The sequence below is a fragment of the Protopterus annectens genome, chromosome 11.part0 (assembly GCF_019279795.1).
Source record: "Protopterus annectens isolate FY-2018-M chromosome 11.part0, PAN1.0, whole genome shotgun sequence".
Lineage (NCBI taxonomy): Eukaryota > Metazoa > Chordata > Ceratodontiformes > Protopteridae > Protopterus > Protopterus annectens.
Window position 1 is genome coordinate 1,448,951,285 of NC_056745.1, and position 26,291 is coordinate 1,448,977,575.

The following is a 26,291-nucleotide window of genomic DNA, read 5'->3' on the forward strand; positions in this document are numbered from 1 at the left end:
GGCCAACAAAAATGCAGTCTTCCATGACAAATATTTCAATTCAGCAGTAGCTGCAGGCTCAAAAGGTTGTAGAGTGAGTTTCTCCAACACAAAATTGAGGTCCCAAGCAGGAGTAGGAGCTCACGTGGGGTCTTATATTCTTTGCCCCTCTAAGAAATTGCTTGAACAAAGGATGAGAAAACAATGGTGGGTCACAATCATAGTGAGCTGAAATTGCTGCAGCATGAATCTTAATGGAAGAGAAAGACAAACCTTTGTCCAATAACTCAGTAAGATATTGAAGAGCCACACTCAAATTTGGCTCAGAAACATCCAAATCCTTTGCAGCACACCAAAACAAAAATCTCTTCCATTTTCCTGCGTACACTTTCCTTGTACTAGGTCTTCTGGCTTCCATAATCACATTCAAAACTTGTTGAGGAAGCTGAGACCTGCTATGGCTTAAAACAGAATATGCCAGGCTGTTAGATGAAGAGAGTGAAGCTTGACATTGAGTAGATGCCCGTCCTTCTGAGACAATAGGTGTGGAATCAAAGGTAAGGGCCAAGGAGGCTTCCTTACCAGACTCCTCAGCAATGGGTACCAATGCTGCCGAGGCCAATCTGGAGCTATTAAAATCATCCTCAGCTTGTCTTGTCTGACCTTCAGGAGTACCTTTGGGAGGAGAGGTAGAGGTGGAAAGGCATACACATGAAGATTTTCCAACTGAAAGAAAGAGCATCCACTTTCCAGGCTGTGTGATGAAACCTTTTCGTGCAAAACTTTGGCAGCTGGTGGTTTAGTGGAGAAGCAAACAGATCTATGTCTGGAGTTCCCCAGGACACTGTCAATGTCTGAAATACATGAAGATCCAGTTTCCACTCGTGGGGATCCATGATTTGCCTGCTTAACACATCTGCTAAGGAGTTCTGTGCTCCTGGCAGAAACCTTGCTTGAAGATACAGTTGCAAACTGAGAGCAGTCTCCCACAAAATCATTGCTTGCCTGCATAGAGGATAAGAATGTGTTCCCCCTTGCTTGTTGATGTACCACATGACAGTTGTGTTGTCTGTCAGAATCAACACCTGTCCTGGAAGAAGTAAATCCTTGAAGGCCAGTAATGCAAACTGGACTGCCAACATCTCCTTCATGTTGATATGTAGATGCTGTAGTCTGGCAGGCCACTTGTCTTGTATCCACTTTCCATTCAGATGAGCTCCCCAAGCTGTGTCTGAGGCATCTGTCGTTAAAATCTGACTCGCCTCTGGGCGGGTCACAGAGAGTCCCTTGTTTAGGTGACATTCCTGAGCCCACCACAAAAATTCCTTTTGAATGCAAGGTATTATTGGAATGACAGTGTCCAAATCCTGGCAGTGCTGTGTCCATAAATTTTTGAGATACCATTGCAGCTTCCTCATATGCAGTTTGGCATTGGGAAGCACCAGAATACAAGATGCCATGAACCCTAAGGCTTGAAGGACTGTCCTTGCAGTCAGCCCGGACTGATGAGATAGTTGATGGAAGTAAAGAGAAAGATTCTTTTGTTTGTCCGGGGTTAAAAAGGCCATCTGGGTTGCTGTATTCAGTCTCACACCCAGAAAGCACATGTCTTGAGAGGGTACTAGACTGGACTTTATTTCGTTCACAGAATACCCTAGGCATCTTAGCACTGCTATCACATATTCCAAATGCTGAAGAAGCACATCCCTTTCTTGAGCCAGAATCAGGCAGTCGTCCAAATAAGGATAAATTTGTATTCCTTTTAGCCTGAAGAAAGCTATCACTGGAGCCAGAACTTTGTGAATACTCTGGGCAGTAGATAAGCCAAAGGGCAATGCAGAGAACTGATAATGAAAATTTCCAGCTCGAACGCAGATACTTCCTGCAAACCAGTCTGATAGGAACATGAAGGTAAGCTTCCTTGAGATCCAAAGTTACCATCCAGTGATCTTTGCCCAGCAGAGGTAAAAGCTGTTGTAACGTCAACATTTTGAACTTGGGAATGTCCAGATAAGTGTTGAGGATAGATAAATCCAAAATTGGTCTCCACGTGTTCCCCTTTTTTGGTACTAGGAACAGGCGTGAATAAAATCCTAGGCCCCTTTCTGGCACAGGAACCGGTTGAATGGCCCCTATTTGGAGCAACAGAGAAATTTGTTTGTGCGCCTCTTTTCTTTGTTGAGGAGGAATGTCTGGTATGCCTTTGAAAGGAGGCAAGGTATGGAAATAAAACCTGTAACCGTGGTAAATGATATCCAATACCCATCTGTCTTGGGTAATTAAACTCCAGTTTACTCTGAAAAGTGCCAACCTTCCTCCCAAAGGTGCTGCCAGTCGAGAAGAATCTGGCAGCTGAAAAGGCAGGTCATTGAGTCTGCTTACGAAAGGACTGACCCCTGCCCTCACCAGAAGACTGAGCAGGTGAACTCCCTGTTCTAGGCCTAAAAGAACCCTGAGCTCTGCCCCTGCCACGTCTAGACCTACCCCTAGACTGGGAATCATAAGCAGGATATGTCCACCCCTTAGTAGGCCAATTTCTACTAAACTTCGGAGGCTGAACCTGCAAAAAATCTTTAACAGTCTGCATAGACTTAGCCTTGTCTTCCATTTTCTTTAGAACTGCTTCCACAGGCGAACCAAACAACACGTCAGATTGTAAAGGAGCATCTAAAATCCTTGTCTTAACATGCTCAGCCAAATTCTGATCCCTCAGCCAGGCGTGCCTGCGAAGAACAGAACCCGTAGCAGCCACCCTCGAAGAGGCCTGTACAGCATCAAAACCACATTGCAAAGAATGCTTACCCACCTGTTCAGAAACATGAACCAAATCCTGCAACTCTTTACACTCAATACCTTCCGCCAGAGCATCTACCTTAGACTTTAATTGTGAAAGGAGATAATTTTGGTATTTCAACATATGAAACTGGCAATTCAAAGCCCTCATGGCTAAAGTGGAAGAAGTATACACTTTCTTTCCCCATCTATCCAAAGCCCTTGCCTCTTTATCTGGAGGAACAGGATTTTTAACAACAGAAGCTTTAACACCTTTAGGCCCCTGAGAAACAGTTTCTGGGTCTGCCCTAGGACTCTTAAAAAGATACTTATGAGCCTCAGGCACCCTATAATATCTATCCGGTTTAACTGGAGCAGGGGGCAAAGAATCAGGATTCAGAGAAGCCTCTGCAAAAACATCTTCCACCACATTCAGAACAGGAGGAATAGCTAAAGGCCTATGCTGAGGTAGAAATAAAAATTCTCTAAGCCTTTTCCTGGAATCAGAGAAATCCTGACCTTCCCATTTGAAATGCTCCCGCATAGAATGAAGAGTCTCTGAAAAAGAAAAATCCTCAGGAGGAGAAGCAGAAGGAGTAGAATCATCTACATCAGAATCAGAGTAAGGAGAATACTCCTGCAAGTCTTCAGCCGAAGACTCAGAAGCATCCGAATACTGCTCAAAACTTCCAAGCTCAGGTTCCACCCTAGGCCTCTTATCAGGAGGGGGCATAGAACCTCTAATCATTGTAATCAAATCTTCTGCCATCTTAAGCATATGCTTCTTAGGTACAGACCCTGAAGAACTAGGGGTAACACCTGAAACAAAACCTGGCCTGCCCCTGGGAGAAGCCTTGGAAACAGCAGGGGAGGGCCTAACCACCTTAGGAAGGGAAGGAAGAACAGCTACCTGAGAAGCCCCTTCCGCCTGGCCTACCTCCTGAGAGGTCACATCTTGCAGCAATAAAGTCTCTCCCTGGGATTCCAAAGAGATTTCTGGCTGAACCTCTGGCTCCACCGAGCCCTCTAAAGAACCGACGTCCGGTACGGACGGTTCTTCCAGCCTAGGCTTAGCTGTTTTGTCCTTGCGCTTTTTTGACGAAGCGGGCGTCGGAGCATCGACGGCATTTTATAATTACACCGCTTCCCAAAAACTAACCTGGCACAATCTAATCTTCTCTTAATAGTGCGTTTGTTAAATCTAGCACAAGAGCGACAGCCAACAACGTCGTGCTCAGGCCCTAAACAAGGTATACACAAGGTATGGTAATCCCTATGAGGTATCTGTTTCCCACAAGAAATACAGTTATTCACTTTTTCTGACATCCGGTAAAATACTGAGGCAAGAAAAAACCAAAATATTCTAACGGGTACTTAGCCAACTTGGATTCGGTCTGAAACTCCGACTTCGGAAAATCTCAGAACGCCAACCTGCACTCGCAAAACTGCTTCTGCATCGGACCATGTGGCAAAAAAGACTGAGGAAATGACGTCGGTCATGCGCATTTGTACTCTGACGTACTGACGTCAGTCTAATGCGCCTCTGACCGACGTCAGCCTTATACTTTGGTATTCGGGCCGACTGGGACAGCGGACTACCCAATAGTCAGGACTGCAGCAATGTGAGATGAAGAACATCTATGTAAAAAGACAAACAATGCCCCAGGTCCCCATCAAACTTTACTTAATGAATAATAATAATAATAAATAGGATGAAACAGAGACCTACAACCACCAGCTTTAAGCACTACCTAGCCAGTGCTTTAAGCTTTAAAAGGCACTTAATTGATGCATATTCATTGAGGCCCGGTGGTATATGTGCAAATGTGCGAACTTGCCACATAAGCTCACATTCCTCTAGCTTAAGTTCCCACGGACCTCCTCGCATATTGTGCTCTACCTGTTGTAATACAGTGAACACAAACTTATGAGTGGGGTAATCTAAAATGTGCTTTGCCAATGCATTCCTGGTTATACTTTTGTGTATGCTATACTGGTGCTCATATATCCTTTGTTTAATTTTTCTTTCAGTTTTACCAATATAGTATGATGTGCACTCCTCACACAAAGCTACAAAGACCACCGCTTTGGTATCACAATTAAATTTACCTTCTATGGTACAGGTTCTATCCCTAATCTGAAGTTTGTTCCCCATTGTAATGAATTTGCATTGAGGACAACTTCCACACTTTCCAATGCCAGAGCCTCCTTTGTATACTTTCCTCTGTTTCTCTAAAAGACATTTCATGTTAGGTCCCCTCCTATAAGTAAAACGTGGGGCTGCCCCAAATATTTTACTAAGACTGCTGTCTTCTAAGATTATGGCCCAATTCTTGAGAAGAATGTCCCTAATATTCTCAGAATCCATGGAATAAGTGACAAGAAATCTACTCCCTGTGTCATGCATTGGGTCCACCCTCTTATGTCTTACTTCTTCAGTAGTTCCAATATACATTACTTCATACCCTTTTTGCACTACAGGTCTAAAATGACCTGACAGCCTCATAGTATTTACCTCTTGGAAGAGGTGTTCAAGAAAGCTTAGTGGGTGACCCCTCCTAAGGAACATAGATTTTAACAACTTGCATTCCATTATGTAATCATTATCACCCAAAACCATCCTAGTTTTCCTTACTACCTGTCCTTTAGCTACCGCCTTTTTCTGATGGTAGGGATGGCTGCTTGTGAAATGTAGAAATGCATTTGAGTAGGTGGGTTTCTGATATATGATGGTCCTGTATCTGCTATTAACCCTGTCCTTAGACAAGTGTACATCCAAGAAATTGATGGAGTCCATTCCCACTTGGAATGTGAATTCCAAAAAGTCAGTTAAATCAGTGATGGCTACAATAAAAGACTCTATTAATGCAGCTTCACCTTTCCAAATGAAACACGTCATCTTGGTATCTAGTATACCAAACCACATGGTCCTTGAACAGGGTGCTGTTAAACAGAAAAACCCTCTCCCAGTGGGCCATCACGCATTTAGCGAAACTACTACCACAGGGTGAACCCATCGTGATTCCTGTTTTTTGTAGAAAGTATTGCCCATTAAACCATATAAAATTGTTAGACAAAACTATCTCTAAGACGGTTTCAATAACGTAAATGTTTCCGCCATCCATTCCTTTCATGAGCAAAAATTCTCTGACCCACAATGTAAATGTCTCCACCATCCATTCCTTTCATGAGCAAAAATTCTCTGACCCACTCAATACCTAACTCCTGTGGTATGACTGTGTAGAGATCTTTAATGTCTACCGTAAGGAAAATGAAATTCTCATTGAATTCTAAATTGTTGATGTTCTCGAGAAAGCTCCATGAGTCATGGCAAATTTGTGGTTCAGTTTTTATAAGAGGTTTTAGCTTGTTGTCCACGAATTTGGCACTAGCATACATAATAGACCCTCTCCCATCCACTATGGGTTTAAATGGGGGGGTTGCTAAGGTTGTTGTGTATTTTTGGGGAACCAAAAAGTGTAGGTATTATGGGTGCTGGCATTGTCAAGTATTGGAGTGTGTCAATATCTATGCTCCCCTCCAGGAATAAATCATTAAAAATACTGTTGATCTTTCTATAAGCACCATTAACTTCGTTTAGGCTAGTGTGCTCATAAACTTCACTGTTTAGATATACATCCATTCTATTAACATATTCAATCTGGTCCATGAAGACCAGACCTCCGCCCTTGTCAAGCTTCAAAACTCTAATGTTACATAGATTCAACAAGTTCACAAAATCTAACTCCTCAGAAGAAATATTTCTTTTAACATTCATTCTATTAAGATTATTAGACAGCAATGCTCTCAAATCCATTTCACATATTTTTCGAAAATAGCCAGAGACTCTTGAAGGGGAGGGTTAAATAAACTAGTCAGTGAGAGAAAAATTAGCATCCATTAAACATGTAAGATTAAGTTTGCACACAAACAGTTTTAAGTCAATAATAGTCTTAACCAGATCGGCCCTCCTGTCAGGTACAAAAGAGAGCCCTTTAGCATACACATTAACCATCTCATTGTCAACATTAAGTGAAGTAAAGCTGAAAATTTTAAAATCCCCTTCTGGACTTACAAGAATTTGTAAAGTGTCCTGGATCATCTCCGCCGATTTTGGCATCTCCTTTGTTGACCCTGGTTTCTGTTGTTCCACCATTGGTTGTGTTGATTCCCTTGGCGGTCCTGAAAACCCCGATGGTTATTCCTGTTCTCATTATTATTGTTGTTCCCAGCTTCTACTTGTTGGCGACTGTTAATCTGCTGCTGACTCATTCTAATCCATTCGCTGCACCATACAGGAGGTGTTTGTGTTGCTAGCTCCTCATTGTCCGTGCTTGCAGCAACATCCAAATTCTCCACGTCATCAGATAGGCATTGCCCTAGTGAGTCCTGAACATTCACGGTGGGCTTAGGTGCTTCCGGAAGTGGAGGATAGGCAATGCCCTTAGAGTAGTCATTAATGTCTCTCTAAATTTTCTTCTTTTTAGTATCAATAGTTTTCCCCAGGCTGGAATCTATGCTTGAGAAAATTTGCCCATATTCAACCTATACCGTGCGAAAACCATGTCCCTAGGGATGGTATGTTCCAAAATTTCCAACACGGCTTTAAGCGACTCAATTTGTAACATGTAATGTTTAATAAGCATTTGTAAGAATTCTACACCTTGCTGGTCAAACAAGGTAATCAGTTCCTGATGGAACACAGAATTGTTGACCAGCCCAACTGGATAACGCCTTTGGCGTAACCCTTTGGGAATGATCTTTTTAGAGATGCATTCTTGGAATTAAGACACCTCCAACTGTAGTTTACGGCTTTTGTACAGTTTTTGGTCAAAATCATTGAGGTGTGTTACAATAGAAGTAGCAAAATTATCAATTCCAGTAGCCATGTTGGTATTTGTAACACTATTAAAAAATGAGGCCGCTCTTAAATATGTTGCCATAGAAGGAATGGACTCAGCTCTAATTGCGTTTGGTGCCTGTCCTTGTTCGATAGCTGATAAACTGTTACTGTCATCAGTGTTAACTGTGTTTACCTGGTTAAAAGATGTTCTCAATGGTGCACTCGACACCTCAGAGAATGTAAGAGTCTGTCCACTTGTACCCGGGTGGCTGGTGGCCAACCCGGTTAGTCTTTGAGCACCAATAACATTTCTTTCATCCAGTATCTATCCGATTAAGCAACTCCTGCACCAAGGCAGTAAGATTACCAACAGCATTCAGGTTGCACTTGGTGAACTTGCCATGCTGTTGTCTTGTTGTGAAAACAAAGACTGTGATGGCGCGCCAACTCCTCTTGCCATACAAAAAACGATGAATAACTCCTTTTAATTTTTAATGTTTTAATATTTGCATCAATAATTTGTTCATCCTTATTAGTATCCTAGTTTAACTTTTATCAATTTTTATCTCTTTATTTATATATCTATTTTTATAGTTATTTTTCGTGTTTATATATTTTATAAGATTTTAGCAACATACATTTTATTATGTTGCGTTTATATGCATTGTATAAGGTTAAACTGTTTGCTTTTTATCTTACTTAGAGGCTTTTAACTAATGTGAATGATTTTATGGGTTTAATTTAAAGAATACCTATTCTAATTGTTTTAATTGGATCGACTTGCAATTATATAAAGTGGTAATTTGTTGTCTTGGCTTTGTCTGATGAAGTTGGAGCATTGCCTCTGATGAAAGTGCTCACAATAAACAGTGTGGTGTGGTGTACTTACAGCCTGCTTGCTTTTTTCGTTGTTTCACTACTTTGTTTCTTGTTTGGAGTTATTCATCTGCATATTCATGCCCTACACATGCAGTACTGTGCAAGCATCTGTACATTCATGCCTACACGTGCAGTACTGTGCAGGCATCTGCACATTCATGCCCTACACGTGCAGTACTGTGCAAGCATTTGTACATTCATGCCTACACGTGCAGTACTGTGCAGGCATCTGCACATTCATGCCCTACACATGTGCAGTACTGTGCAAGCATCTGCACATCCATGCCATACACATGTCACATCTTTTCCACATCTGCTATGTCAGAGTATGCAGAGACTGACTACTTCATCCATCATACCTCTTAACTGTCCTGATTTTCACAGAATGTTCAGATTTTTGCTTCATATTTTTGGCCATTTCCTCATACAATTTGCGGGTTTCAGTTAGAACTGAAGTCACTAAATAATGACAAACATTTGAGTTACAGACTTCTTAGCAATCAGAAAATACATGTCATTAGGAAACCTACTATTCTGTCAACCTTTTTAGGTTTATAAAAGCATCTGCACATTCATGCCGTACACATGTGCAGAATCCTCTTTCACAATTCAAAAAAAGCCTAAAGCAGTACCTTAAAAGCCGATGGCTATGCCTTTGGTTTTATCCTGATTAACTCTCACAATATAAACAAGTGCTAATGAAGACATTTGGCTACATCAAGAATGCTTCCTATTAGAGGGACTATAACATATCAAATTTAATATGTTAAATTCTATGTCTCATACCCTGTGAAATATATTTGTAACAGGGCTTTGCTTGTTTAATACACATTTTTCTGTTTGTATGTCTGGAGCTTTTCTCCCTGGGCCTCCTCTGAAAATGGACATGTGTCCAGTCGGGCTATCCCGGTCAACAAATGTAAAATAAATAAATATTCACAATGTGTCCCTGATTTTGGACCTTTGTCCCATCATTATGTTTGGTTTTGTCCAGACTTTTTCTCCTTTGAGGTTGAGAGGTATGATAGTCATACAATGGCATTATTTGCAAACTGTAAGACATTCCTTTTTTAAATAATGTCATTGTACAATAGCAATAACTTTCAAATATGAGTAATGCAGAATTTACTCATGGCTGGCTTTGTTTCATGACTCGGAATTCATTCATTACCATACCACACCACCCATAGGCCAGTCCTGTACAAGCTACATAAAGTTTTGCATTATCACTACAAAACCATCAAATACCTACAGAAATATAGTCAAGCTCTCTACAAAGGTCTGCAGTAATGCATGTATTTTTTTGGAGAGGATTATTTTGGAGAAAAGCAACAAGTTTAATTCTTTCATTCTGAAGAAAGATCTATATATTTATTTCCTAACTAGTAAATACACTCTAATGCCATATTTGTTTTTAGTGATGGCTTTCTTAACATCTAATGGATTAAGTAGAAAAACAAATCTAACTTTAATTCTTGTTTTTTTCTCAGAGTGGTTTGCTGTAGGCTGTTATACTGAATATCAAACACTTGTCTGAATTTCTCAGTTAAGCCAAGCTAAATGTTCCATTTCCTTCCAGTCATTCTTACACTTTTAAGCTTAAAGGCACCCCCTTTACAGTATCATTTCTAACTATGTCACTTGCTTTTTTTCTGTCTCCTCCCAGTTGCCTGCTAACCACCAGCATGCGTTTGACCTGACTAACCAATAGTTGTTCAAAGCAGACTGTCATTTCAGGCAGCTATGACGGCTTTCATCTTGATATCTCTCACCAGTAGGAGTTGACAATGCAGTGGGTGGGATTGTCTCTCTTCACATAGGGTGGTCAAACTGGTATGTGCTGGTCACTACCATCCTCCTTTATTAGCTCTTCTCCTGCCTGCTGGGTGAGAAGTCAGGTCAGAGCCACCTGGGTCACAAGCCAGGCTTCATCTCTCTCTCCCCCTCTGTACCTTAGAGCTGAATACATACCTTTTGTTTAACTTAGTGGTAGGGACACACATTAGATGACAATACTTTGTTGACATTACAGCCAAGGAGGAAGTGGTGTAACAAATGATTAATTTTCATAGGCACCAATTTATATTTAGATCATCAATGCATAGTCTGTCAAAGATGCAAATATATATCTGTTTAAAATGCTAAACTCTGTTCAGTTAGTGGCAAATGTAAATATCAAAATATACAAACTAGAAGTTTGTGAATGTCTTGACTGACTCCTCAATGAAAACTCATATACAGTCTCCACCAGGACTTTGTAGCAATAGCATCAACAACAACAACATAACCACACATAAAAGTCACTGAGAGAACATACTAACTCTTTCTCATATGCATCCAAAGCTGTTAATAACCCTACCAAAGACAGCACGCCCCGTACGGATGACTAAATGTCCTAGTAAAACTGCAATATATTTATTATAGCTGACTCACTGATTTATAAAAATGCTTATATACTCATCAAGGTAAGTGAAAGGAAAAACACTATCTCCTTGGGGGGGATGGGGGAGTGTACTTAAACTACAGATATAATGACATGGCTCAAAAAATTGTGTGACCAATGGCGTGAGAATGGCTTTATCATTGCTCATGTCATGGTGGACGATCATTGATGCTTCACCATTAGGGAAATGCTAAATGACACTGTTGGAAGTCTGCATTTTTCTTAGCAGAATAGGAATGTCCTGTTAATTACGTATGGTTCTACCTTTATCAAGTAAGGAAATAAAATTTTGTGGAACATTTTAGGCCATTACAGCTGACGGCATTAATAGTGATGCATGCTGTGAATTCAGTGTCTGTTTGCCTGGTGAGAGATTATCCAAATCCCTGAAGTCTTTTACTATCCTTGTTTGTGAACTATTGCACTGAAAGTAGACCCTCCTTTAGATGTTTGGGGACCTGGCTAGGCCAATCACTAAACATCCATGAGAACATAGAAAAGGTGAGAGCCAAGGTCAACAGTCTACCCTTTCAAACTAACAAGATATCTTATTTCATCTCATATCCAGCAAAGGCTATGTTAGGAGAAGGTATCCTCCTTGCTCAGGATGAGTACAGTCGCCCTTTGATAGCATCTGAACCTGTCAGAAACACTCCCGCCCTTCAGACTCTCTCTAATAATATATATATAGATTCTCCCCTTGGTAGCATCTGCACCTGTCAGAAACATCCCCACCCTTCAGACTCTCTCTGATAATATATACAGATTCTCCCCTTGGTAGCATCTGCACCTGTCAGAAACATCCCCACCATTCAGACTCTCTCTAATAATATATACAGATTCTCCCCTTGAAAGCATCTGCACCTGTCAGAAACACTCCCACCCTTCAGACTCTCTCTAATAATATGTGTATATATATATATATATATATATATATATATATATATATATATATATATATCTATATCTATATATATATATATATATATATATATATCTATATATATATATATCTATATATATATATATATATATATATATAGATTCTCCCCTTGATAGCATCTGCACCTGTAAGAAACACTCCCGCCCTTCAGACTCTCTCTAATAATATATACAGATTCATCCCTTGATAGCATCTGCACCTGTCAGAAACACTCCACCTTTCAGACTCTCTCTAATAATATAGATATATATATATATATATATATATATATATATATATATATATATATATTAAGGAATGAACTTTGTGACAATAACAGCATTCAAAAAATAGTAAATCACACCAACAACTCTTGTAGTACTTCAATCCCTAAGGTTCACAAGAACCCTGAAAATCCACCTTTCCGCCCCGTGGTATCAAACCGAAGGACAAAAACAGAAAAGATTTCACAATACATGGACCACATCCTTAACCCCATTGTACAGAACAGCAAATACTACACCAAAGACTCCTGGGCTTTTCTAAATGACATCTCCAAACTAAGGCTGGATGGAGGGGAATATTTACTGGTCACCCTAGATGTAGAAGCACTCTACACAAACATCCCCCATGCCAAAGGACTGACCCACACCAGACAGTACCTGAACAGGCACTCCAACCTAAGTGGGACTAAGATTAATACTGTATGCAGGTTAACAGAAGCGGTATTAAGAAATAACTTCTTTCAACAGGAAGATTTACCACCAACAGTAAGGGGTAGCCATGGGGTCCAAAATGGCCCCGGCATATGCGAACTTAGTCCTCAGTGTCTGGGAAATAGATAAGGTTGAATCACTGCCCGGGTTCAACAACATCATAATGTACAGGTGTTATATTGATGACGACTTTTTTTGTCTGGAAGGGGGACAGACTTTCTCTGAGCAATTTTCTGGAAACCCTTTTCCAGAGTCTGGACTTCCTGATCTTCACGGTAGGACATATCGGAACCAACACTCAATTCCTGGATATCCACCTCACTATTGACTCGGAAAGTGGACAGTTTGACTCCAACATCTACCGCAAGCCCACTTTCTGGAATAACTATCTAGGGTTCAGCAGCCAGCATCTCCATTTCATGAAAAAGAATATTGTAAAAGGACAATTCATCCGGTTATCCACTCATTTTTAGGGACGAAGTTTTCATCAAGGAAGGTTTTTACCTCAGAAACTTGTTCTTAGAAAGAAAATACCCAGAGTATTTAGTGGACAACCTGTTCCAAGAGATCATACAGCACAGACACTCCAGGTACCCATCAATCCTGGAAAAGGGATTCACAGCAAGGGCACAGAACGGACCAAACAGAAACGACTGGGTGTCAAATTTCCCCCTTCCAATTTCCACAGATATTTTGGAATCAGAGGGGTCCTCACCAACAACTGGGACATCTTGGAAGGAGAAAAAGGTCTTTTTTAGAAAAAGTACTGCAAGAGTTGTTGGTGTGATTTACTACTTTTTGAATGCTGTTATTGTCACAAAGTTCATTCCTTAGTTAAAATTTCTTCTCTTCGTTCATTTTTTTTGAGTGCGGTTAATTATATATATATATATATATATATATATATATATATATATATATATAGATTCTCCCCTTGATAGCATCTGCACCTGTCAGAAACACTCCCACCCTTCAGACTCTCTCTAATATATATATATATATATATATATATATATATATATATATATATATATGTATAGATTCTCCCATTGATAGCATCTGCACCTGTCAGAAACACTCCTGCCCTTCAGACTCTCTCTAATAATATATACAGATTCTCCCATTGATAGCATCTGCACCTGTCAGAAACACTCCCGCCCTTCAGATTCTCTCTAATAATAATATATATATATATTGATCCAGGTCATATCATCTTTGTGCTTCCTTACTCTTCAAAATATTCAAACTTGACACTCCCTCTCCTTTGTCTTCCAAACGTTTTGCTGCCACTCATATCTATAATCTAAGTAGCCAAGCTAGATCAGATCCTTCCCTTCAAACCCCTTCTCTGAAACTGAACTTTACCAACTACTGCTTCTCTGTACTGGCCTCAAAACTATGGCTGTCACTTCCTCCTGATTTAACTGATCACACAAAGTACTCCCCATTCAGATCACATGTAAAACAATACTTTGTAATATGGTTTGAATTAAATTGTCCATGTAAAGGACATGTTACAGAAACTGATATCTCCAACTGCATAGTACTTCTGCCTCCCACATAACTGAAACAACTGATGAACACACTCATCCTAAACAGTGATTAACTTTACCACACTATTACTGCCCTAATCCCACTGCACATTGTATTAGCTGTAACCTAACAACTACTAGCTATATCTTCAGCAGTTCTACATCTCCTGCTTTAACTCTAGTCTCCCTTTTCTATTCCAGTTGTGTAACTGTACATATATTTGGTTTGTTAGGTCTTCTATGTATACATCATTTATCTGATTTTCTATGTTTATTCATAAATGGAAACCATTGTGACTTGCATAATGTACATTGTTTTGCTTCACCAGGAGGTAACCTGGGCTGTAAGTGGTCATTGTTTGATAGTGTTCTACCTCAGTAAAGAAATTTAACTAAAATAAAATAAAATAAAATAAAATAAATGCATATGCAAGTATAAACTCAGAGATTTTAATTCTGTGTAATTGCACCTTACTCAAAATACTCATAACTGAAGTCAAAGTATATAAGGAATCACTTATTTGAAATGGATAATAAATGTTTATACAGATACTACACTATCCTTCTGATAAATGTTTGCTATGTAAACAACACAATAAACCAACTGCATTAGAAATACTTTTTCTGTTATATTGTTATCATTTAATACACTTACTGTAACTCCTTCACTTCAATGGAGCTCAGGAAGTTTGCACTGTAACTTCCAATGGGTGGAGTCTTTTGACAGAATCAAATTATGTCCTCAGTTTTCAAACAAATGTTCATACCTCTGGAACCATAGGGATTATGAAAGAAGTGTACATGGCAAACTCTGCAGCTCAAACTGTTTTTATAGTGGTAGTATTCTTTAGGTTCAAGGTCTTGAAACAAATGTTATAAATCACAGTAAACACAGTAACTATTACTTTTATAATATTTTGTAAACAACTTACAATATCTCAGGTACCACTCAAGTTACACACATACTGTCAGCAGCATTTATTCATCTAGCTGAGAGCTTTCATATTAAGCTAAGGAGTTCTGCCTGTGTTACCTGGTTGTTGAGATATTTAGAAAAATGTGAAAATGATATCTATATAAATTAATATCATACAAACAACAGTTAATATCTATTTACCTGCACTAGACAGAGGTCAAATACTAATGCAGTTGAGTTTGCTACTGTGTAAGCTTTAAGATGAAATCTTTAAAAACCCAGTACATAGCATGGTTTTGGAATTGTTGATGCAAATATGAACAAGAATATTTATATGAATTTATATATTATATATATTAATATTATATGACTGAGAAAAAACACTCAGTCAGGCACACTGATCACCAGGAAAGTCTAAAAATCCATGAACTACCAAGGTAAAAAACAAGTTCTTTAATGTTCCAATACACCACACAGATTTAGTGCCTTCATTCCACAAGGGAATTTCATCAGAAAACTCATTCTGATTTAATTCTGAGTTAACTGCAGATGCACCTGGAGGCATCACTCAGATGTAACGAATTAAGCATTACTGTAATTAAGTCATTTGTGTTTTTAACATGCTCTGCATTTCTTTACATTCACTACTTGAGTGGGACTGTGATGTCTATATAGCCTTATCTACAGCACAGCTAATTAAGATTTGTTCAGCAGTTTGTTTTTCTATTGGGTCAGGTAAGAAGAACTGCACTGAGTGGCCATGGCCACTGTCTACCCCATCCAAAATGGCAGACTCCCAGTGAAAGACATCCACTGGCCAAAGGCTCAGGATTGCATACTTTCATTAGGGACTCCAGAGAGCATGAACTGCCCACAAAGTATGTATGAACTCTAGCTGAAAGTGAAGGTGTCCTGAAGCACACACATGCCATGTGTATGGTACAACAGCATAGCATAACACCGCCTCCTAAGCTCTGCTGGACAATAGCCATGTATCTCACTTTGAGATATGGGCTTAATGGCTGCAGGGGGTATGGGACAAAATAAATAATTTTTAAAAATCCTGGATATTTACCAATATGAATAAACCTTTTCTCAACAGAGTTCTGTAATAATTAGAGAGTGGCAGATGTTTACATTCAGCTGGACAAAATGATGGAAAAGAACTTGTTCAATATGGCTCAAGTGGAATGATATGGCAGAGAATGCTGCACACCTAGGAGACCATACAAGTCCTGCAGTAGATTAATGCTATAAGGCATTAATGAGCTGCTTTCTGTAGTCCAGGGTTTGAGTCCCTCAGCCTTTGCTTGTCTGCTGTGTTACTGAGTAAGTAATTTATCCACATTTGAATGACCAGGATAACAGAGAGTGCAGATTCATAATCATAGACCTTTCATCCACATGAAGGAGAGCATGACAATTAGCATGTATGTTACTTCTATCTCTGGTGCCAACAATCAAGCAGAGACATGAATGAAGGTTAAATGAACTTCATTTAAAACCTGCAAAACTGAAACATCTCCCCAATAACTGAAGCATCTCCCAAATAATTTCAACTAATCTTGTGTACTGGGAAGCACCCCTAAGAATTTAATTTCAAATGCTACACGACTCTTTACTTTGCAGGGTTAAATGCTTCATCTCTTCTGCTTCTAAAAGCAGATGTACCTGTCCCATGATGTGTGCTTGACTGCTGCATTGTCTGAATCAAAGTGCAGCATTTAGGGCCAGGAAGCAAATGGTCGTTATGCCTGCCCTAATTAGAGCTGCCTACCTTCAATGTCTCTCAAAAACATTTCATAATCTTTTTTGGTGCAACAAAAAAAGGCAAACAAATAAATAATAAAAAATAAATAAATAAATAAAAAAAGGATCCCATTATGATTAGCATATCCCTACATTCTTTCTACCGAAGAAAGAACTTTAAACACTAGAGAAATATTTGTTGCATTTTAAGAATGCAGATTTCTGACAGAATTGAGATGAAAAAAAAAAAACACTTTCACATTCCTTCCCAATGTGTGAATGTAGTAGAAAAGGCTGTACTACTGAAGCTACCTAGATATTTTTGGTTGCCACAATTGTTCCTACAGAATTCTGAGTGTGTATTACTTATGTAGTGCTATTTACTTTAATGTGATAATGACACTGCAGTTTGTGAGGTTAGTTTAATATACAGATATTTCTGTGGTCTTTGACAAGGTTGTCAAATGGTTGATAGTATTTTATACTGCATGTTATTGATGACAGTACAGGATGGCTTGTCATACTATTTAATTTTGATGGGGCACTATGAAAATGGTTGGGAGAGAGAAAGCTTAGTAATTTGGTAACTATATGCTATTTATATCTGTGTGGAATCTAAGTAAAAGGCTGATAATATCTGTCACTTGATGGCATCCTTGCACCATTTAGTAAATGCAGCACTTAGCATGCAAAACACAGTATTGTATGACATATCTATCAACGTCTCATATAAACTTAAGCTTTGATTTGTTACCTAGCTTAAGTAGCTGTCATTTAACAAATCCACTTCAACATGTTGTTATGCTGAAAGAATGCATATACGTGTCAGAATCAAGTATTACTAATTGTTTGCTATGTTTTCAGCTTGCGATTTCAGAGAAATTTCAAGGAAGAAAAATGTTTGAGTCTTGCATTTTCTGTGCTGATAGCACACTACACCGCTAAAGCTAGTGAGATCCTTTACGACATAATTTCTTTAGAGTCTTTGGAGTGAAAAATGTTAATATGAATTTCTAACAGAAGGATGCTATGAAAAGCACAATTCTGGCTAGCTCTGTGGTTTATAATCAAAATAAATCAGTAATGATGATGTAAAAAGATGTACAACTTCATAGCATGAAAGCACAACACTGTTAATGTACCCAGGCCACAAACTAACAAAATATGCAAGCACAACACTGTTAATGTACCCAGGCCACAAACTAACAAAATATGCAAGCACAACACTGTTAATGTACACAGGCCACAAACTGCAGAGTATGCAAGCACAACACTGTTAATGTACACAGGCCACAAACTAACAAAATATGCAAGCACAACACTGTTAATGTACACAGGCCACAAACTGCAGAGTATGCAAGCACAACACTGTTAATGTACACAAGCCTCAAACTGACAGAGTATGCAAGTATGAACACTGTTAATATACATAGGCCACAAACTGCAGAGTATGCAAGCACAACACTGTTAATGTACACAGGCCACAAACTGCAGAGTATGCAAGCACAACACTGTTAATGTACCCAGGCCACAAACTAACAAAATATGCAAGCACAACACTGTTAATCTACCCAGGCCACAAACTAATAAAATATGCAAGCACAACACTGTTAATGTACACAGGCCACAAACTGCAGAGTATGCAAGTATGAACACTGTTAATATACATAGGCCACAAACTGCAGAGTATGCAAGCACAACACTGTTAATGTACACAGGCCACAAACTGCAGACTATGCAAGCACAACACTGTTAATGTACCCAGGCCACAAACTAACAAAATATGCAAGCACAACACTGTTAATGTACACAGGCCACAAACTGCAGAGTATGCAAGTATGAACACTGTTAATATACATAGGCCACAAACTGCAGAGTATGCAAGCACAACACTGTTAATGTACACAGGCCACAAACTGCAGAGTATGCAAGCACAACATTGTTAATGTGCACAAGCCACAAACTTGACACAGCATGCAAGCACAACACTGTTAATGTACACAGGCCACAAACTGCAGAGTATGCAAGCACAACACTGTTAATGTACACAAGCCACAAACTGACAGAGTATGCAAACACAACAGTTAATGTACACAGACCACAAACTAACAAAGTATGTAAGCACAACACTCCTAATGTGCACAGGCCACAAACTGCAGAGTATGCAAGCACAACACCGTTAATGTACACAGGCCACAAACTGCAGAGTATATAAGCACAACACTGTTAATGTACACAGGCCACAAACTAACAAAGTATGCAAGCACAACACTGTTAATGTACACAGGCCACAAACTGCAGAGTATGCAAGCACAACACTGTTAATGTACATAGGCCATACTTTGATTAAAACTGATTAAACCTCATCAAATGAGCAACTGATATGAAATTTACCATTATTATATTATGTCTCCATTTTTTCATATTGATTTTCTTTATGCTTTTGACTTCAGTATATATTACTGTCCTTACAAATTAGCTAGCATACCTGTCCATATACATGTGACTCTTCTTAAAGTACAGCTGTACGTTTTGTGTCTCTGTATAATTAAGTGCATGACATGAACAGGCAGAAATGCAGCTATATGTTAGATTCTACTTCTTATATACACAGATATTTATATATTTATATATTTGTAAATAGCAGTGACTCGGTACTGTCATTAGTTAATTGTTTTCTTATTGCTTTTTTTTGGTATCTAGATTTCATTTTGTTTGCCTCGTGCTTTGCTGCACTGCATGTTTTCCCAGCTGTAAACAGGAGTTATATGCACTACAGTCAAATCATGGCCAAACCGGACCTTAGGCAAGGTAGTGGACCCCCCTCCCCCACAGTCATACCAATACCCCATTTTTTAGCTATATCTCCACAATTATGATAAAGCACTGTTCAGCCCCATCAGTACATATGCTACTTTCTTTTTTATTTTACTTTTACAATGATTTTTTAAACAAAGCAAAAAACAGTCTCTCACTGAAAACAGACCTAACATGGGCAACAGTAAACTTGTCTTCACCTGAAACTCACATTTATTGAAAATGCATCTGGCACCCCGTTAACCTGCAAGAGATCTACTATGTTTCATAGTCAAATAGCATGCAGTGAAGCACTAATTAGTGCCTATGTGAAGGGTGTATAAATTCAAAAGACAAATATGCAAAACATTTGCTAAGATCTTGGGACTGCCCACTGGATGCAAGTGTCCCTTATCCGGAGTAGCCCAGGAAACTGTCTAGTGAAGTGACTTGGTCAGAGTCACACAACAGACAAAAGACAGCTGAAGGAATTTAACTCCGCACTACAGAAGCAGCTCATTGCCTTACTCATCTGTTCTAGTACCTGACAGACTGCTGTAGCCTAACATGCCTGCGAACAAACAATGTTAATTTAAAAAAATATATATTAACAGTTAAGTCATGGAGTTTGCACTGTCCAGATTATTCACAGCCAAATATTAAACACAGTGTCAACACGCAACAAAGCAAGGAAACCAAGGATCATGAACCAATATTCACCCCAGGGATCACGTCAGTTGCCCTGCTAGACAGGCGTCCAGGGAATAAAATAGTGTGGGAAGAAATAGCCAGGGAATTGTTATGGCTAGTCTTGTATAGGCCCTAGGGCCAATAGCCTAGTACCAACCTATGAACCTAAACCTGAATAACATGGGTCATATGATGATGTTTTTGTTTAGAACAATCATTTCCTTCCTTTACAGCATAACTGCTATGGGTTGCAGGAACCAGGACCTTACAAACATGCACCCATGTACACAGCCATGCATTTATGAACATGCACAGATGTACACAACCAAGTATTTATGGACATGCACATGTGTACACAACCATGTATTTATGAACATTCACACATATATACAACCATGTATTTATAAACATGCACAAACATACATAACCATGTATTTATGAAAGGGCATACACATACCCAGCCATGTATTTATTAACATTCAAACATGTACACAACCATGTATTTATGACCATTCACACACATATACAACCATGTATTTATAAACATGCACAAACATACATAACCATGCATTTATAAACATGCACAAATGTACATAACCATGTATTTATGAACGTGCCCACACATACACAACCATGTATTTATGAACATTCACACACATATACAACCATTTATTTATAAACATGCACAAACGTACGGAACCATGTATTTATGAACATGCACACACATACACAACCATGTATTTATGAACATGCACCAATGTACACAGCCATGTATTTATGAATGTACACACACATACACAACCATGTATTTATGAACATGCAAACACATACACATCCATGTATTTATGAACATGTACACACATACACAACCATGCATTTATGAACATGCACACACATACACAACCATGTATTTGTGAACATTCACACACATACACAACCATGTATTTATAAAAATGCACAAACATACACGACCATGCATTTATGAACTTGCAGACATGTAGATAACTATGTATTTATGAACATGTAGACACACATACACAACCATATATTTATGAACATGTATCCATGTATACAGCCATGTATTTATGAATATGCACACACATACACAACCATGTATCTATTAACATTCCACACATACACTACCATGTATTTATGAACATGCATACACATACACAACCATGTATTTATGAACATGTACACACATACACAACCAAGTATTTATGAACATACAAATATGTACACCACCAAGTATTTGTGAATATGCACACATACACAACCATGTATGTATGAACATGCACACACATACACAACCATGTATTTATGAACAAGCACACACGTACACAACTATGTATTTATGAACATCCACACATGCACACAACCATGTATTTATGAACATGCACACACATACACAACCAAGTATTTGTGAACATGCACACACATACATAACCAAGTATGTATGGACATGCACACACATACACAACAATGTATTTATGAACATGCCCACATGTACACAACCATGTATTTATGAACATTTACAAACATATACGACCATGTATTTATGAACATGCACACATGTACATAATGATGTCTTTATGAATGTGGACACGCATACACAACCATGTATTTATGAACATACACACATGTACACAACTATGTATTTATGAACATTCACACACAAACACAACCATGTATTTATGAATATGCACACACATACATGACCAAGTATTTGTGAAGATGCACATGCATACACAACCATGTATGTATGAACATGCACAAACATACACAACACTGTATTTATGAATATGCACACACATACACAACCATGTATTTATGAACATTCACACACATATACAACCATGTATTTATGAACATGCACACACGTACATAACCATGTATTTATGAACTTGCACACATGTACATATCCATGCAATTAAGAACATGCACACACATACACAACCATGTATTTATGAACACACAAACACACACACACACACACACACACACACACACACACACACACACACACGTATTTATGAACATGCACACACATACACATCCATGTATTTATGAACATGCACATACACACAGAACCATCAACCATAGCCACTTTCATGACTGTATACCTCCATAACTCTTAACTGTCTGAATTTCCCAGAATGTCCAGATTTTTGCCTCATATTTTTGGTCTGTTCCTCATATAGTCTGTGGTTTTCTGGTAAAATCACTGAGAACTGAAGTCATCACATAATGAGGCATATTTAAGGTTTGGACTTCATATCCTTCAGAAAATGCATGCTAAACCTGTTAGTCTAACAACTTTATTTTTATAAGATTAGTTAGCTATATATTTTTATAAGATTAGTTATTTAGTTAGCAGAGTTTATAAAAGCCTGTCCCCGATTTTTGAGCCTTTGTTCTTCTTCTATTATTGTTGGATTTGCCCGGATTTCTTGTGCTAAGTGTTTCAGACATACAATCAACGTTATTCCTAATTCACAGCAAAGTGGCAGGCAAGGGGTTATGTGAAATAGTTGTTATCTGTAAAAAGTTGACAGATTTTTGTGGTGGTAATCAGTAGGGTATAACATCCACCTAGCATTCCCTATGTCTCACCTGTAGCAATAATACCAAACAGGTCTCATTTACCTGGAGGATGACTATGTATTAATGATGAAATGTGTGTTAAAGAGCATTTTTTTGCTAATTTTGAAGTACTTCTCATAATAACTATAGGCATTTCTTACAATTGTTAAAAACCCAGGAAGCCTTTATGTTGTTTAAATTATTTTCTGGGAGATGTAGCATGTCCACAACTGCTTCCCCCGATTCTCACAGGTTGTCTGCTTCTTAGACTCCTTAACCTTCTGGAACATTCACAGCCATTACTGTAAGCCAATCCTTTTGACAAGTTATTTTCCTGGGCATCATCCTTGCCCTTTTTGCCCTGGGAATGCAAATGGAAATGGCTTCCCAGAAGACATGTGTACATCTAACACTGCCATAAGCCACACCCATTCTCATCCACAGGAATGTCCTTGATTGTGAAATGCAATTTAGGGCTTCACAGAATAGTACTGAATCCTGCAAGTATGTACTTTTACTCATTCTGCCCAACCTAGCCTGAATATATTTCCTCGTGCAGGTCACAGTAAGTGTGGGTGGATACCACACCTCCTCATCAGAGGACACCCTGCCTCTGTCATCTCTAGGCTGGTTAGTATACCCTGTTTGGGATGAAGGAATCATAGCTTTGGTTGACAGAATGCTGCCATGCTGATCCCTTTGGCTTCTTTGCTGTCTGCTGAGGAGTGATGTGTCCAAATGTTGTCAAACACATGAGTAAGAGTGATGCCTACATTAAAACTTTTATGCTGCAGATTGATCACAGCTATCACTTAATCAAGTCTTATGACCCATTTCATTGGAAACCATACAAATTTCTGAATAGGTATTCAATGTATAGAAACTACCCTTTAAACAAACATGATTTCCATTCATGTTTTATAAGGGCCTCCTACTCTAGTTATAATATGACATTAAAAATCGTGCCACTGTGGGGGACAGATTCTTCCTTAGACAACTAATAAGTAACTGTCACACATTTTTGTTTAAATTCCTGCCATCCTCAGACTTGTCTGTGGTTAATACTTTAGAATGTTCTGGAAGAAATAGCCATTTTCATTACTAAATAGTCATTATGCTACAGGCAAGTACTTACTATAATGAAAGCAGCAAATTTCTCCCCCTGAAACTACCATCCCTATTAAACCATCCTTGAGTCACTCGCCCCCTGTTATCACTAAGCAGCTGTTTCTTAATGTTATCTCATAGAGTAAGAACACTTCCTCCTTGGCACCAAACAATGTACTGGGATGTCTAATAAACAGTGTTAAGTGTGCTGATTACCCTCCTCAAACTGATTAACCCAAGCCTTGTTGTTGACTATATCCCTGAATCTTGGTGCACTCCTGTAATAATGCCTCTCCCTATGGGTGGACCCCTCACATACACCGGGAACTATAGACCCATCAACCCAGTGAGCCGTGCAGCACATATCATTCACCTCATAACTAACAACATCAATAATCTGACTTTGACCCAGTGCAGTTAGCCTTATAAAAAGCACGCCCTGCCTGCTGAATCATATCATCTTCCCTGAAAAACTCACTCAGGCAGTTAACAGTTTGGACACTATCCATGCTGTTTACCTCAATCTGGCAGAGTCACTTAATACCATATCACACAATGGCCTTAAACATAAAACCATTTGTGGTCATATGGAAACCCCCTTGGCTCAAGAATAGAATACACATCACCCAAGTGGGTGATGCTTCCTCAGGCAAGGAGAAAATGACCAGTGTTGTCGCCTAGTGATCTCTACTGGGGCTCTTTCCTGATTAGCATCTATTTTTGGACTTCCAGACTAACAGTGGCACCTGATTAGCACTGCAAGCTGGGTATAGTTGTCACATCCGATTATGACACATATGTCCTTCAAAAGAAAATAATTGAAGTCAATTCCTGGTGCTTGGAAGAAGGACTTCAATGGGATGTAAAGAAATACAGTATCACACCTTTGGGAAGCAGAAAGAACTTGCATCATACTGCAGTGAAAACATTTCATTACCATATGAATCTGTGATCAGAGATCTAGCGCTTGGGTTGACAGGGCCCTCTTCTTAGATGACCATGAGGTGATCATAGTTAAGAAATCCTTCTACATTTCACAACTAGTTACTAAAGGTATCTCTTCTAAAACCAAAGAAGTCATTGTTTCCCTGAATTCTGCCTTAATATGACCTAATATAGAATATAAAGCATACTTTGGCATGTATCTGGTCAAGCACATTAGAAAGCTCAAGAAACTTACATTCCCAACAAAAACAGGTTGCTTGTCTCAAACATCTTAGCTACTAGGAGAGGCCAGAGTCCTTGTGGTTGCATTTATTGTGATACAGTTTCCTGAGGGAAGTCCTCTGTCTATCTTAGAGGTCCAGTTCTGCTTGACCGCCTTAAAAAAGTCCAATTGTGCAGCCAGAACCAGGGATCTTAACTTTCATCAAGGAATGAATAAAACTAAGTGGAGAGATAAGTTCATCACCAGTGCATTACCTTGCTCTAGAACAGACTTAGCCTGCATGCCAACAATGTGATTCCTTGTAAACTTTCAAATGTATCTTGAATAGTTGGATGGCTGCCCTTAAATTTACAAAAGGACTTGGAATCACCCTCCTGGAAAAAGATCCTATTGACGAGATGCACATGACCTCAGGTCAAACTTACCTTTTACATTCTATGATCCTGTTAGACTTGTATTTCACATTGCACACTGTATTCATTTCAGATACACTGATAAAGCAGTTCAAAATATCTTCATAGTATATGCAGTACATCTTTCAGACTTACCCTTTTAGAATTTCCAGGACCTGCCATAATTCCCAAATCTTTGCGTATGAATGAATTGCGTATTGTGCTTGAAATCTCAATAAATGTCTTTCCATAGTCTTCACTGGAAATCAAGATAAAAATAAAAAAAAGACACAGTTAACAATAATACATCCCTGTAATAGGGTACATATTATATAATTTGCTGCCCAGTCTATACAACTAAATGATGAATACAGTCTATGACCAAACTAATGAGGTGAGTATCTAACATACTAAAGAGTAAAAAAAAAAAAAAACATGACAATAACATAAAAAGATACTTTTGTGCTCCAGGAAAAAAACTGAAAAACTGGTAGAGGCAGAATATGGTTACGATGGTTTGTTAAAACAAGAGTTTGTAAAATAGAAATGCTGTCCCCTGACATTGTGAGGCTCTAGCATATTATGTGTCTGGACCAGCTACATCCTGACAAACCTTTAACTCTACAACCCCCACAAACCACCTCCCTCCAATACAATATAACAGTACTTGTTCTTCCTTTAACATCACACATAGAAACATTAGAAGCATCTAGAACAAAATACTACAGTGCCATGCTCCAGATGTGGTAGTACTAACTGAAACCTTGTGAAAAAGAATCAAAAGATGATGAATTTGTACCCTCA

The 26,291-nt window shown here is 38.8% G+C and overlaps 1 protein-coding gene across 1 annotated transcript in view; it reads right to left on the minus strand.

Annotated features, from left to right (window-relative positions):
- The window catches only part of LOC122815897 (sortilin-like), a 1,006,054-nt gene that overhangs the window by 560,641 nt on the left and 419,122 nt on the right, over positions 1-26,291 (minus strand). Inside the window, exon 4 of the mRNA XM_044088743.1 lies at positions 25,644-25,746. Within this exon, the coding sequence (XP_043944678.1) occupies positions 25,644-25,746 (103 nt within the window). The remainder of the gene's footprint in view (positions 1-25,643; positions 25,747-26,291) is intronic.